This window comes from Diorhabda sublineata, chromosome 3 (genome assembly GCF_026230105.1).
Source record: "Diorhabda sublineata isolate icDioSubl1.1 chromosome 3, icDioSubl1.1, whole genome shotgun sequence".
Lineage (NCBI taxonomy): Eukaryota > Metazoa > Arthropoda > Insecta > Coleoptera > Chrysomelidae > Diorhabda > Diorhabda sublineata.
Genome location: NC_079476.1, coordinates 26115433 through 26130767, shown reverse-complemented (window position 1 = coordinate 26130767; position 15335 = coordinate 26115433). Strand labels below are relative to the sequence as shown.

At 28.2% G+C, this 15335-nt stretch overlaps 1 protein-coding gene across 1 annotated transcript in view; it reads right to left on the bottom strand.

Annotated features, from left to right (window-relative positions):
• LOC130441555 (1-phosphatidylinositol 4,5-bisphosphate phosphodiesterase gamma-1) overlaps positions 1 to 14848 on the bottom strand; it is a 29135-nt gene extending 14287 nt beyond the window's left edge. The window contains exons 1-8 of the mRNA XM_056775283.1: positions 14651 to 14848; positions 13957 to 14344; positions 13765 to 13903; positions 13564 to 13714; positions 12862 to 13178; positions 12505 to 12784; positions 10132 to 10973; positions 7383 to 7560 (exon numbers count right to left, since the gene is read on the bottom strand). Of these exons, the coding sequence (XP_056631261.1) occupies positions 7383 to 7560; positions 10132 to 10973; positions 12505 to 12784; positions 12862 to 13178; positions 13564 to 13714; positions 13765 to 13903; positions 13957 to 14320 (2271 nt within the window). The 5' untranslated portion in view covers positions 14321 to 14344; positions 14651 to 14848. The remainder of the gene's footprint in view (positions 1 to 7382; positions 7561 to 10131; positions 10974 to 12504; positions 12785 to 12861; positions 13179 to 13563; positions 13715 to 13764; positions 13904 to 13956; positions 14345 to 14650) is intronic.
• Positions 14849 to 15335: the final 487 nt, after the last annotated feature.

Here is a 15335-nt window from a genome sequence, read left to right as displayed (position 1 = left end):
ATTTTACAAAAAACGATCCTTAGTAACGGGAAAACCGTTTACTATTGGCACAAGAGTCTTCCGACCGCCGTGGAGTATCCCGAAACGATCGCCAAAGAAGACACCCAACAACATTTTTATAATCCTTATTATTATTATCCTCAGTATTATCCTGGCGGGTTGTACTATCCGAATGTCGAGAAAAAGAACGCAGAAACGACAACGGAAGCTGTCACCACGACAACAGAAGAAACCGGTTTCGGGTTGAGTAACATTTTCCCTTTTTACGGTTAGTTCGGTTCGAGTTTATATATACCAGGAAGAGTAGCGAAGAATTTTACGTTCTACCGACAACTGAAGGCTTTCATTTTTTTTATTAATTTACGGTGATTTGTTAAAATGACCGTTTGATTTTTTGAGTTTTTTCATGAAGCTATCAAAAAATACGATCGGTATTAGATAAATTCCAGGACCTGCTTTGGAAAAATCAATTTAGGGATTCGAATATATATTTTTTAATAATAATCGTCAGAAATGTCAAAAGTTTGTGAAGAAAAAGTCGGAATTTTTGGTTTAACGTCAGATTTTTTCGAAAATTTTCAATGTAAAAGTCGGGAGTTTTGTAAGTACGTTTGTACGGTCGGAAAAAGGACCCACTGTTCAGAAAATGATCAGAAATTCTTAGGGAAACGTCAGAATTTGTTAAAATGTCAGAATATTTGGAAAACGTGAGGAGTTTCTAGAAAAACTATGAGAATTTGTGAAAAGTCGTCGGAAATTTTGAATAATCGTCAGAAATGTTAAAAGTTGTGAAGAAAAAATCGGGATTTTTGGATTAACGTCAGATTTTTTCAAAAATTTTTTTTGTAAAAGTCGGGAGTTTTGTAAGTACATTTGTACGGTCGGAAAAAGGACCCACTGTTCAGAAAATGATCAGAAATTCTTAGGGAAACGTCAGAATTTGTTAAAATGTCAGAATTTTTGGAAAAACGTCGGGAATTTCTAAAAAAACGTCAGGAGTTTGTTGAAAAACGATGAGAATTTTTTGAAAAGTCGTCGGAAATTTTGAGAAATCGTCAGAAATGTCAAAAGTTTGTGAAGAAAAAGTCGGGATTTTTGGTTTAACGTCAGATTTTTTCGAAAATTTTCAATGTAAAAGTCGGGAGTTTTGTAAGTACATTTGTACGGTCGGAAAAAGGACCCACTGTTTAGAAAATGGTCAGAAATTCTTTGGGAAACGTCAGAATTTGTTAAAATGTCAGAATTTTTGGAAAAACGTCGGGAATTTCTAAAAAAACGTCAGGAGTTTGTTGAAAAACGATGAGAATTTTTTGAAAAGTCGTCGGAAATTTTGAGAAATCGTCAGAAATGTCAAAAGTTTGTGAAGAAAAAGTCGGGATTTTTGGTTTAACGTCAGATTTTTTCGAAAATTTTCAATGTAAAAGTCGGGAGTTTTGTAAGTACATTTGTACGGTCGGAAAAAGGACCCACTGTTTAGAAAATGGTCAGAAATTCTTTGGGAAACGTCAGAATTTGTTAAAATGTCAGAATTTTTGGAAAAACGTCGGGAATTTCTAAAAAAACGTCAGGAGTTTGTTGAAAAACGATGAGAATTTTTTGAAAAGTCGTCGGAAATTTTGAGAAATCGTCAGAAATGTCAAAAGTTTGTGAAGAAAAAGTCGGGATTTTTGGTTTAACGTCAGATTTTTTCGAAAATTTTCAATGTAAAAGTCGGGAGTTTTGTAAGTACGTTTGTACGGTCGGAAAAGGGACCCACTGTTCAGAAAATGATCAGAAATTCTTAGGGAAACGTCAGAATTTGTTAAAATGTCAGAATATTTGGAAAACGTGAGGAGTTTTTAGAAAAACTATGAGAATTTGTGAAAAGTCGTCGGAAATTTTGAATAATCGTCAGAAATGTTAAAAGTTGTGAAGAAAAAATCGGGATTTTTGGATTAACGTCAGATTTTTTCAAAAATTTTCTTTGTAAAAGTCGGGAGTTTTGTAAGTACACTTGTACGGTCGGAAAAAGGACCCACTGTTCAGAAAATGATCAGAAATTCTTAGGGAAACGTCAGAATTTGTTAAAATGTCAGAATTTTTGGAAAAACGTCGGGAATTTCTAAAAAAACGTCAGGAGTTTGTTGAAAAACGATGAGAATTTTTTGAAAAGTCGTCGGAAATTTTGAGAAATCGTCAGAAATGTCAAAAGTTTGTGAAGAAAAAGTCGGGATTTTTGGTTTAACGTCAGATTTTTTCGAAAATTTTCAATGTAAAAGTCGGGAGTTTTGTAAGTACATTTGTACGGTCGGAAAAAGGACCCACTGTTCAGAAAATGATCAGAAATTCTTAGGGAAACGTCAGAATTTGTTAAAATGTCAGAATTTTTGGAAAAACGTCGGGAATTTCTAAAAAAACGTCAGGAGTTTGTTGAAAAACGATGAGAATTTTTTGAAAAGTCGTCGGAAATTTTGAGAAATCGTCAGAAATGTCAAAAGTTTGTGAAGAAAAAGTCGGGATTTTTGGTTTAACGTCAGATTTTTTCGAAAATTTTCAATGTAAAAGTCGGGAGTTTTGTAAGTACATTTGTACGGTCGGAAAAAGGACCCACTGTTTAGAAAATGGTCAGAAATTCTTTGGGAAACGTCAGAATTTGTTAAAATGTCAGAATTTTTGGAAAAACGTCGGGAATTTCTAAAAAAACGTCAGGAGTTTGTTGAAAAACGATGAGAATTTTTTGAAAAGTCGTCGGAAATTTTGAGAAATCGTCAGAAATGTCAAAAGTTTGTGAAGAAAAAGTCGGGATTTTTGGTTTAACGTCAGATTTTTTCAAAAATTTTCTTTGTAAAAGTCGGGAGTTTTGTAAGTACGTTTGTACGGTCGGAAAAAGGACCCACTGTTTAGAAAATGGTCAGAAATTCTTAGGGAAACGTCAGAATTTGTTAAAATGTCAGAATTTTTGGAAAAACGTCAGAAATTTCTAAAAAACGTGAGGAGTTTCTAGAAAAACGATGGGAATTCGTGAAATTCGTCGGAAATTTTGAATAATCGTCAGAAATGTCAAAAGTTTGTGAAGAAAAAATCGGGATTTTTGGATTAACGTCAGATTTTTTCAAAAATTTTCTTTGTAAAAGTCGGGAGTTTTTTAAGTACATTTGTATGGTCGGAAAAAGGACCCACTGTTTAGAAAATGATCAGAAATTCTTAGGGAAACGTCAGAATTTGTTAAAATGTCGAAATTTTTGGAAAACGTGAGGAGTTTCTAGAAAAACGATGAGAATTTGTGAAAAGTCGTCGGAAATTTTTAGTGATAAGATAGAAATGTTCACGTTGTCTGAAAATTTTCAGATAAACGTCAGAAATTTTGAAATAACTGGAAAGATTAGCGAATTATAAATTTTTTTTTTTGAAAAACCTTGGAATTTTCAAAAAATATCAAATTGTTAGTAAAACGTCGGGGATTTTTAGAAATCCGTCATAAAATTTTTCAAAAAATAGGAAATTTTTAAAAATAGACGAAAATTAATGAAAAGAGCCGAGATTTTTCGAAAACTTACAGAAATTTTCATAAGAACGTGAAAATTTTTTAGAAAATGTCAAAATCGACTTATTTCTCGAAAATTCAGTGAAAGTTTGGAAAAACGTCTAAAAATTTATTTTTTGAAATTGATATTTTTAGAAAATTGACTGGAAATAATTTGAATAAAAAAGGAAATTCTTAAAAGTGATGGAAACTTTGAAATATGTCAATAATTTTTAGAAAAACCTCGTAATTAAAAGAAAAAAACATTTGTGGTGAAACGTCGGGAATTTAAAGGAAATCGTCAGAAAATTTTGTAAAAAAAGACGAAAATTGAGGAAAATCGTCGGCATTTTTCAGAAACTTTTGTGAAAACGTCACTTTTTTTACGTCTTTTTGAAAATTTGTCTGTAAGTTTTTGAAACATCCCGACGATTTTCTTAGAAACATCAATTTCAAAAAATAAAACCAAAAATTTCAGATGATTTTCCAAAAAAAGACGCAATTGTTTCAATTTTGACTTTTATTTTAGAAATTTATCTTTTTCTGGAGATTCAGGAGTTTTTCTAAACATTTCTGATATTTTCGAAAAATTTGTCTGCAAGTTTTCGAAAACTCTCGATGTTTTTCCTAGAAATATTAATTTCATAAAATAAAACCAAAAATTTCTGACTTTTTTTTAAATTTACCTTTTTTTAGAACACCAGGAATCTTTAAAAACATTTCCGACAAAATTAATGACATTTTTTCAAAATTCCTTTAAATTTCATTACGATTATCCAAAATTTCTGTTACTTTTCAAAAATTCTCATCGTTTTCCAAAAAATTCGACGTTCCTTCAAACATTTCCGATCTTTTCGAAAAATCTGACGTTTGTCTGAACATTCCGACATTTCGAAACACTCCCAAAATCACTCATTGCGTTTAAAAAAATACATACAGGGTGCAATATCGAATACAAATCCCTAAATTGATTTTTCCAAAGCCGGTCCTGGAATTTATCCAATATCGATCGAATTTTTTGTTAGCATCATGAAAAAATTCAAACAAATCACCCTGTAAATTGATAAAAAAAAATAGAGGCCAACAGTTGTCGGTAGATCGTAAAATTCCTCACGACTCACTCTGTATAATAAAAACAAAGAAAACACGATGTACACGTTTTTTGTTTTTGTTTTTTTTTCAATTAGGTAGCAGTTCGATAACCAGTACCGAACCTCCGACTACAATTTCGACCGAATCATCGTATACGAGGGGGCCGGAAGATGTTTTAAATCGTCGATTAAATTTCGTGGTACCTTATTATTACCAAATGTTAATTAAATCACCTTGGGGTTATCAACCCTTGGACTATTATCAAAAAATTCCTCCTCAATATTATAGATTACCGTATAATTATCAGTATCAGTCCTTAAGGGAGTCTAGACACAATAAATGAAGCGGTTAGATAAAACTTCTCCACCCTGTATAATAGAAATGTCGGATTTTCGTGAAATTTTCAGTGAGAGATGAAAGTTTCAGAATTTTTTGGAGAGCGACAAGAATTTTTAGAAAATAATAGAAAATTTTGTATAAACGCGAATAAATTTTCGGGAATTTCCAGAAAAACGTCATTAATTTCTTTTGGATTTTAAGAAAAAGACAAATTTGTAAAAAAATTGCAGAAATAACAAACTTTTTTCGAAAATTCACTGAAATTTTCAAAAAACGCAACCATTGTTTGGAATTGATATTTATAGAAAAACTTATGGAACTGACTTTTGAAAATCGTTAAGAATTTTTGGAAAGTGAGCAAAAGCGTCGTGATTTTTCGTTGAAAATTTTTAGAAAAAAGTAACAGGAATGTTCAATAATATATTTTCCAAAATTTAATGACATTTTCTAGAAAATTTTCAAAAATCAATTCGAAATCAGTTCGAAAAAAATTCGCGATTTTTTTCAATAATTAAGTAGATTTTCGAAATTTACAGTCCCTTTTCATAATTTCTGCAATTTTTTTTTCAAAATTTGTCATTTTCTAAAAACTTCTGACGGTTTTTGAATTTTTGCAAAACTTTTTGACGGTTTTTCGAAAATCCCTGAAATATTTTTAAAAATTTCATGTTTTTTCTAAAAATTCCTGATGATAAAATACGGTCGTTTTTTGAAAAATATCAATTTCGGCCACAATTTTTCTTAGGAACTTGTTCTTTTCCAAAAAACCAGGAGCTTTTCAAAAAATTTTCGAAAAATGAATGGTGTTTATCTAGAAATTCCAAATTTCTTACGTTTTTATGAACATTTTTGTAGGTTTTCGAAAATTTTAACGCTTTTGCTAAATTTTTCGAAAAATTTAATTGACCATTGAAAATTGTCGGGAATTTTTATGAAAATCATAAAATTCTTAGAAAGATTTCAGGGATTTTTGAAAAACCGTCAAAAAGTTTTGCAGAAATTCAGAAAGAGACGAAAATTAAGGAAAAACCGAGGAAACGCCGAGATTTTTCGAAAAATATCATTGATCTTTTAAAATCGTCGTTAATTGTTTGAAAAAAATATCAAATTTTTGCAAAAATTCTGACAGGTCTTCAAAAATCCCTGAATTTTCAAAGGTCAAACGATGTTTTCCGAAAAATCTCGGCGTTTTTTCCTCAATTTTCGCAAAACTTTTTGACGGTTTTTCGAAAATCCCTGAAATATTTTTAAAAATTTCATGTTTTTTCTAAAAATTCCTGATGATTTTCAAAGGTCAATGATATTTTTTGAAAAATATCAATTTCTGCCATATTTTTTCTTAGAACTTGTTCTTTTCCAAAAAACCAGAAGCTTTTCAAAACATTTCTGACATTTTCGAAAAATTAATGACGTTTTTTTTTGGAAATTGCTAATTTTTTCTCGGCGATTTTCATTAATTTTCGTCTATTTTTAAAAATTTCCCATTTTTTGAAAAATTTTATGGCAGATTTCTAAAACTCCCCGACGTGTTTTATTAAAAATTTGATATTTTTTGTAAATTCCAAGGTTTTTCAAAGAATTTCCGACTTTTTTTTCTATTTCCATCATTTTCCAATAATTCAAAACGATTTTCAAAAGACAATATTATATTCAAAAAAAAAAATTGCTATTCATGTCTGAAATAATATCGTTCAATAATTAATGAATCACCCAGTATAATAAATTATTTTTCGTTATAATGATCAAAATGATTTTTTGTCGAAAATAATTTAACATAAAAGTTTTTGTACAAAAAGTAGTGGACAAGATTTTTTTTTAATATTTTCAAAAATATTTTTTAAATTATTATTTACCGCCCCACAAGTAGAATTAATCATTTTTTCAACTAAAAATCTTTCAAATCTATTTTAAAATAAACTGTCAATTGATTATTCGATTTAATTGGACTACTTTATACAGGGTGAAAGTTATTATAAATAAAGAAAAAATACTTCGAGTTTATTTATATGAATACCAAAATAATGCTTATAAAAAGTACATTTTTACTCATTTTTTTGAAATATTTCAGTATACAGATTATTTGAATCAATTCTTTTTAATATTGTTACAAAAAAAATATGTACAGGACGCTTTCATAAAATTGATTATTTTCGTAAAAAATTTCGAAGACTGAATTTATGAATTAAATAAATATTTAATAAAAATTAATAATAAATAATCATTTTTTAGTGTATAGTTAAATTATTATTGTTTATTTATATTGCTAAATTTAGAATATAAATTATTAAAAAAAAAAAATAAAATAATATAAAAAAGAAAAGTTTATTTTATTTTTTTTTATATTTAAGTTTAAATTTAAGGGAAAAAAATTATTGTAAAGGTCGGTTATGTGCAATTTAATATCATGTATTTGGGAAATGAAAATAAAATAATTTTTATTACGACTCACCAATGTCATTCGTCTAACCATTTCTTCGCTAATTGCATCGTTTAATTTCACCTTCCTGTACAGGGGGTGTCTTTTATAATAATTTATCAGGGATACCAAACTTTCGAATTCGACGTTACCTATTGTGTATAATCTTCCCTCTAATTTCACTCGACAATGTTTTATTTTTTTATCGGCCCTAAAAAGCAGAATTAACAAAAAAAAACGACTTTTCGCTTTTTCCTCGTATATTTTGGAGTTAAATGAAAAAATGACACTTATAGGAATTGTAGATTTTTTAATCCTCTACAACATTTGTTCAATACATTTTCCGATAAAATGTCTAGATTTGCTATAATTTACTTAAAAAGTTGAAAAAAACTTTTTGCATTTACTTCATATATTTTAAGAGTTGAATTAATAAATGCGATTAATATGAAATGTAGATTTTTTAGTTCTTTGCAACTTTTACTTGAGACATTTTTCTATAAAATTAAAAAAAGACTTTTTACATTTTCCTCGTATATTTTGAGGTTAGTGAAAAAAAGTATTCATTATGAATTATAGATTTTTTAGTCCTCTACAACTTTTGCTCATAATCATAAATGTCTAATTTTACTATGGTTTCTCAAAAAAACTAAACAAAAATCGAAATATTACTTTTTTACATCAAAAATTTTGAGGTTAAACGATAAAAAATATTCACTAAAAATTATCATTTTTTTATAATTTGCGTTTAGACGGAACAAAAACAAAAAATAGAAGAACAAATAAATAAGAAAATAGAAGAAAAACGGAAAAAAAATTATAAAAATCAAATGAAAAAAAAAGAAGAAAAATATAAACAAAAAAAGTACAAATCAAATGAAGAATAAAGAATTAAAAGTAAATGGAATAAAAAAGAAGAATTGAAAACAAGCAAATCAGAAAAATATAAAACAAGAATATTGAAACAGAAGAAAAATAAATAAAAAATGTCAAAACTGAAAAAACAAAAAAATAAAAGGAAAAAAACAAAGGAATAAAAAATATAAAAATAGGAAAAAAACTAAGAAAGAAATAAAAAAAATAAAAAAAAACAAATAAATAATAAAAAATACATATAAAAATAACTAAGAAATAATAAAAAATCAAAAAAATGAAGACAAGGTCTAAAAACAGAAAAGAAAAAGAAAGAAAGAAAAAAATGGAAAACAATAAATAAAAAACACAAGGAAGTAAAAAATAGAAACAAATATTGAAAAAAAAAGAGAAAAACAAAAAAATAAGAAAAAGGAATGGAAAAAAGGGTAAATGAAAAAGAAGCAGAATAAAAAATGAATGGAAAGAAATAAAAATAGAAAAGCAAAGAAATAAGAAAAAATAAAAAAAATAAAAAAACAAAAAAAAATATAAAAAAATTAAGAAATACTAAAAAATAAAAATAAAACAAAAGACTAAAAATATAAAAGAAAAACAAAGAAATAAAAAAAAAATAAACAAAACAAGAAAGAAAATAAGGAAAAATAAAAAAGAAGCAAAGTAAAAAATGAGGAAAAAACGAATAAACAAAAAAAGAAAAGCAAAATAATAAAAACAGGGAAAACACAAGAAAAACTAGGAAATAATAAAATAAACAAAAAAATATAAGAAAAACTAAGAAATATAGAAATATTAAAAAAAATGGAAAAACAAAGACAAAACACAAACAAAAAACACAAACAAAGGACTAAAAATATAAAAAAAAAAACAGAGAAACAAAAATTGAAAATAAATACAAAATACAAAGAAGTAAGAAATACACACAAAACAGAAAAAGAAATAGAAAACAAGGAAAAATAAAAGAGAAATAAAAGAAAAAATGAATAAATTAGAAAAATAAGAAAAGCAGAGAAATGATAACAAAAAGCAACAAAAAATAAAAGAAAAGCCAAGAAATACAAAAAAAACAAAAAAATTAAAACTACGAATTAATAAAAAAGAAAAAAAAAACAGAAAAAAAGAAACAAAAATTGAAAATAAATAAAAAACACAAAGAAGTAAGAAATAGAACAAAACAAGAAATAGAAAACAAGGAAAAATACAGAATAAACAAAATAAAAAACGAATAAATAAAAAAAAATAAGAAAAACAAAGAAATGATAAAACAAAAAATAGAAGAAAAACGAAGGAATGGTTAATAAAAACAAAAAAATAAAGATAAAAGAAAAACAAAGAAACAAAAATTGCAAATAAATAAGAAATACAAAGAAATAAAAAATAGAAACAAAGCAAAGAAAGAAATAGAAAACAAGGAAAAAGAAGAAATGAATAAATTAAAAAAATAAGAAAAGCAGAGAAATTATAACAAAAAAATCAAAAAATAAAAGAAAAACCAAGAAATAATACAAAAAAAATATAAAAACTTAGAACCAATAAAAAAAAAACAGAAAAAAATTGAAAATAAATAAAAAATACAAAGAAGTAAGAAATAGAAACAGAACAGAAGAAGAAATAGGAAACAAGTAAAAATACAGAATAAATATAAAAAATAAGAAAAGCAAAGTAATAATAAAAAAAATAGAAGAAAAACTAAGGAATGATAAAAAACAAAAAAATAAAGATAAAAGAAAAACAAAGGACTAAAAATATAAAACAAAAATTGAAAATAAATAAAAAATACAAAGAATAAAAGAAAAGCCAAGAAATAATAAAAAAATAAGAAAAATTAAGAATCAATCGGAAAAAAAGAAAACAGAAAAAAAAAGGAAAATTAAGAAATAATAATAATGAAAGAAGAGGGGGTACTTACCTAAAACTAATAGTATAACAACTGGTATCGTTTTCGCTGGGTCTAACCAAAAACGCCCCTTCGGTCTTATTCCGCCTCAATATCTCCTCGGCCTGATTCTTTCCCGTATTCTTGTGGTACCACTCTTCGTTTTCGTGTAAATTCGGTTGCGGTACCGGTTCCTGCAACGTTATCGAAAATTCCGCGGTAACCAATGGACACGTCCGATAATGCGTTATCAACGAATACAAGCTATCGAAATATTTGGCTTTGATTAAATAATATTTCGTCTGTTGTTTATCCTGTTTGGAAAATATCCTGCAATGATTCACTTTGTCGTCCCGCCAAAACGAAAGGCAAAATTCACCGGGAAACGTGACGCTCGCCCGCACCAAAAACGTCCCGTCCCCCAAATGCGAATAGGTCTTCAATAATTGCTCGGCCTCCAATCGGCCCTTCTCCAATTTGCCGTGGAACCATTTTTCGCTGTAATGCAATTCCTCGTTAGGTACGTTGCCCTTCGGTCTTTGGAACGCGCCGTTGTTGTCGTCTTCGTCTTCGGATTTTTCCGATTCGGTGAATTTGTGGTTGTCCAAATAGTAGAGTTTGTTTTGGGTCAGCACGAAAAAATGCGGATTCCATTCCTTGTCGACGCAATCTTTCAAATACATCGTGCCGCTTTTTATGGAATTTCTTAGGTCCATGTCGTTGGAGTCGTTGCGAAATAAAAATGAACTTTCCTCTTGACCGTCCGGTAATTTTTTGTGTTTTAGGATTATTTTTTTGCGGAGCGCGTACGGAGACGGTAGTTTCGATTCGAGGCTTTCGATGGGTTTTGTTAGGAGCATATCGCCGAAAACTTCCTGAAAATATTGTAATTGGTAGGTACTGTGGAAGATGGTTTGTTTGTTGTTGTAATTGGTAGGGATAAAAAACTAAAAAGAAAACGACTTTTTGCATTTTCCTCCTATATATTGGTGTTATGTGAAAAAATGTTGTTCGTATGAATTGTAGATTTTTTGATCCTCTACAACTTTTACTCGAGATATTTTTCAATAAAATGCCTAATTTTGCTATAATTTACCAAAAAAAAAAATTGAAAAAAAACGACTTTTTGCATTTTCCTCGTATATTTTGAGATGGAATGAGAAAATTCATCCGATATAAATTGTAGATTGTAGATTTTTTAATCCTCTACCACTTTTATTCGACAGATTTTTTGATAAAATGTCTAATTTTACTATAATTTACAAAATCAATAGAAAAAAAAACAACTTTTCGCATTTTCCTCGTATATTTTGAAGTAAATTGATAAAATTCATTCATTATGAATTGTAGATTTTTTAATCCTCTACAACTTTTATTCAACAGATTTTTTGATAAAATGTCTAATTTTACTATAATTTACAAAACCAAAAAAAAAAAACAACTTTTCGCATTTTCCTCGTATATTTTGAAGTAAAGTGAAAAAATTCATTCAATATGAATTGTAGATTTTTGAATGCTCTACAACTTTTATTCGACATATTTTTTGATAAAATGTCTAGTTTTGCTATAATTTACAAAAACAATTGGAAAAAATGACTTTTTGCATTTTCCTCGTATATTTTGAGGTTAAGTGAGAAAATTCACTCAATATGAATTGTAGATTTTTTAATCCTCTACAACTTTTACTGGTCACTTTTTCAATAAAATGTCTAGTTTTGCTATAATTTACAAAAACAATTGGAAAAAATGACTTTTTGCATTTTCCTCGTATATTTTGAGGTTAAGTGAGAAAATTCACTCAATATGAATTGTAGATTTTTTAATCCTCTACAACTTTTACTGGTCACTTTTTCAATAAAATGACTAGTTTTGCTATAATTTACAAAAAAACAACTTTTTGCATTTTCCTCGTATATTTTGAGGTTAAGTGAAAAAATGCAATTAATATGAAATGTAGGTTTTTCTGATGTTCGTCCCAAAATTCTCAATGCTTTTCTAAGAAACTCTGACTGTTTTCTAAAACATTCCTGACGTTTTTTAAAAATTCCTGGTCATTGGAAATATTTCCAACATTTTTCTAAAAACGTCTATTTGTCTAAAAATTCTGACATTTTCCATTAATTTCGACTTTCCTCTAAGAATTTCTGACCATTTTTTCCAAAAATTCCGACATTTTAGTATTCCTCCCAAAATTTTAAATGTTTTTCTAAAACCTCAAGACATTTTTTCTAAAAATTCTGACATTACAAACATAAACTTCCCAAGAATTTCCAAGACTCTTCTAAAAACTGCGACATACCAAACACTCTCAGCAATTTTTTCAAAAATCCCCGATATTTTTCGAAAAATTTCTGATACGACACGACAAAAAAAATATACAGAGTGAGAGAAACAATTTCGACTTACCTGCAAAGCGGACGCCATCTTCTTTTGTTGGGGCAAAGTACAATTATCCTCAATGGATAAAATAACAGGATAATCGGAAATAGCAAAAGCATGTTCCTTAATAATTTTAATAACGTCTATAAATTTAATTTTAGTCGTTAAAGTATGACCGTGATAAATGAAAGGATAACCGTCCGGACCGTCCCAGCAATCCAACTCGATACACCTACACCCCATCCTCAAACAACGCACATAAGCCTCCACCGAAGATTCACTAGACCATTGATCACCCGTTAGATAACTAAAAAAAAAAAACAATAACCGTTCGTCGCGCGTGTTACACACTATATTTCATCTACGGAAAATAATCGCACTCACGTGTTATGAGACGACGAAATCCAATAATGGGATAACGGTTTTGTCATTAATTGATACACTGAGTTATTTTTCGGATCCCATAGATCGTTCTGTTTCGAAAATAAATAATCCACAAATTCAGGGATGGTTAGGAACGGTTCGTGTACTTCTCGTTGAGGATCTCTTAAAAAATCGCATATGAATTGACTAACGGCCCTGTCGTCGTTACCCAGCACGTCTTCTTGTTCGTTTATGAAAAAACTTACCATTTCTTGAAGACTTACGGTTTTCAAATTCGACGAATATTCCGATAATTTATCGAATATTTCATTCGCCGTCTACAACATTTTTTAATAAACGAAATTATAGTAGAAACGGTGGAGGTATTCCATCACGTGACACCAACACGTATAGATCCACTACAAGAACAATTTCCTTCCTTCCAGGATACCTTTGGACACTTTAGAGATAATTTTGATGGGGTTGGAAGGGTTTCTTACCCATTGACACTTATAATCAGCTAATATTGATATAAATAAAATATAAAAAATTATAAAAGGTTAATTACGATTTAGTAGAAGTCCGACCTTTGGAATATTAGTCATAACTATTATTTCCAATGAGTTGTTTGTACATTTTAATTTGATTCATATGAATATTGTCACATGATGGAAAAACTCCACTATTTATATTTTATATGATTAAAAAGTAATATATTTTTACCCCTTCTTCCAAAATTAATTTTTGATATAAATTAGCGAAATCGTCGAAGCAAATTTCGCCTCTTCTTCTCGTATCTACCTCACAGAACAACTCCCTCAATTTATTTGGCATTTTTTTAGGAAAAAACGATTTCAGATCTTTCAAAGTTACACTAAAAATGCCATAATATGAAAAAAATTCATTCTATTTGAATAAACTTACGTTTCCCTTAGAGATTCCATTAAATAAAACTCCCTCCTTAACCAATTTTGTATTTGTAGCGGATAAGGAGCTTTTATTGTATCTTCCACTAAATATTTCAATCCCGTGATCCAAAGGGCACATTCCGCTTCCGAAAAAGCTGGAAATATATTAATAAGTCGAATATTTTACCGATATACATTAATTTATTACCAGCAACGCTCAATACTCTTAATTTAAATTCCATGCCGTAATACACAACAAAACTTTTACTCTGTACTTTATTTGCTTCGTCAGGCCATTTTTCGAAATCTTTTGATCCCGTTCCGGCTCTTATTTCTTTTACTTCGATCAGATTAACCGCGCCGTCTATTGCTGGTTTCGAAGTACTCGCTGGTCTCATCCAAATTAATTGTTTAGTTTCTCTTCTTATAGCTAAAGTTTTACGTTCCGGTTTTTTCCTCCAGGAATATTTTGTTATCAAAGTACCCCTCTCCAATTGACTGATCCTCTGCTCCATTTCTGGTATGTAACCAGAGCCGGAAGAGGATAATATACCATTAAGAAGATTGAACATTGTTATTAATTAAAATCTACAATCCTAAATAATCAATGTATTAAACGTTTTTTTATAATAAAATACGTGTAATTAATATGAATTCCCTCGTAAAGATCACTAGTTTTGATGTCATCTATCTAATCAATAAATTACCGACGACTATAATATCAAATAAAACTTTCTATTATGAAAGGAAGTGAACTTGTCAAGTCAATTAGGAAAGTTTAACAATTTATTACAAATAAAAATGTAATAATCTAATATATTAACAAATTTCTAATTGCCTTATAATTATCTGCAGGATACAAATAGATTATGTTATCAAAATAATGTAGGTATAATACTTACCATGTTTATTCGGTTGATAAACGTGTGATATTGCACGTATATAAATGAAAATAATTAAATTTTATACCCATTTAGTATTTTTTTTAAAAACAAAATTATAAATTAATGATAATTTATTTCAAATTCAAATAAAAACAGGGTAAATATTAAAAAATCGAAATCATTTTAGTACACTTTTTGCTGTCAAATGTCAACTAAATATAACATTGACATTTAAAATCATACCAAGGTTGTTTTAACTGACATGATTTTAAATATCAGTTCGTTTATGCAACACTTTATACAGTAATTACAGAACAGAGACGAATTTACCTACATTTACATTAAAATATTTATTTTATATTTCTGTTTTCAAATTTTAATCGTTATTTACCACTTTTTTAAGGAATCACTACAACCGCAATAAATTTATATAATATAGGTTGTATATAAATCAAGCGAAAATTCTATTGAAGGCCATAAAAACTGACATATACGTTGTTAGGGTATAAAGGACATAACTTTTATTTATTGATATCGCGTTTTAAAATACGTCCTGTACGTTAAGAACTATTTTTTATCAATAATCTCACATGTAGAATAAAATTATTGTTAATAAATATTTTGAAATTAAATATAATAGAATCAAAAACGTGGTGTATGTTTGGTTGCCTATACCAAATTAATTATTACGAAAGAAAAACAA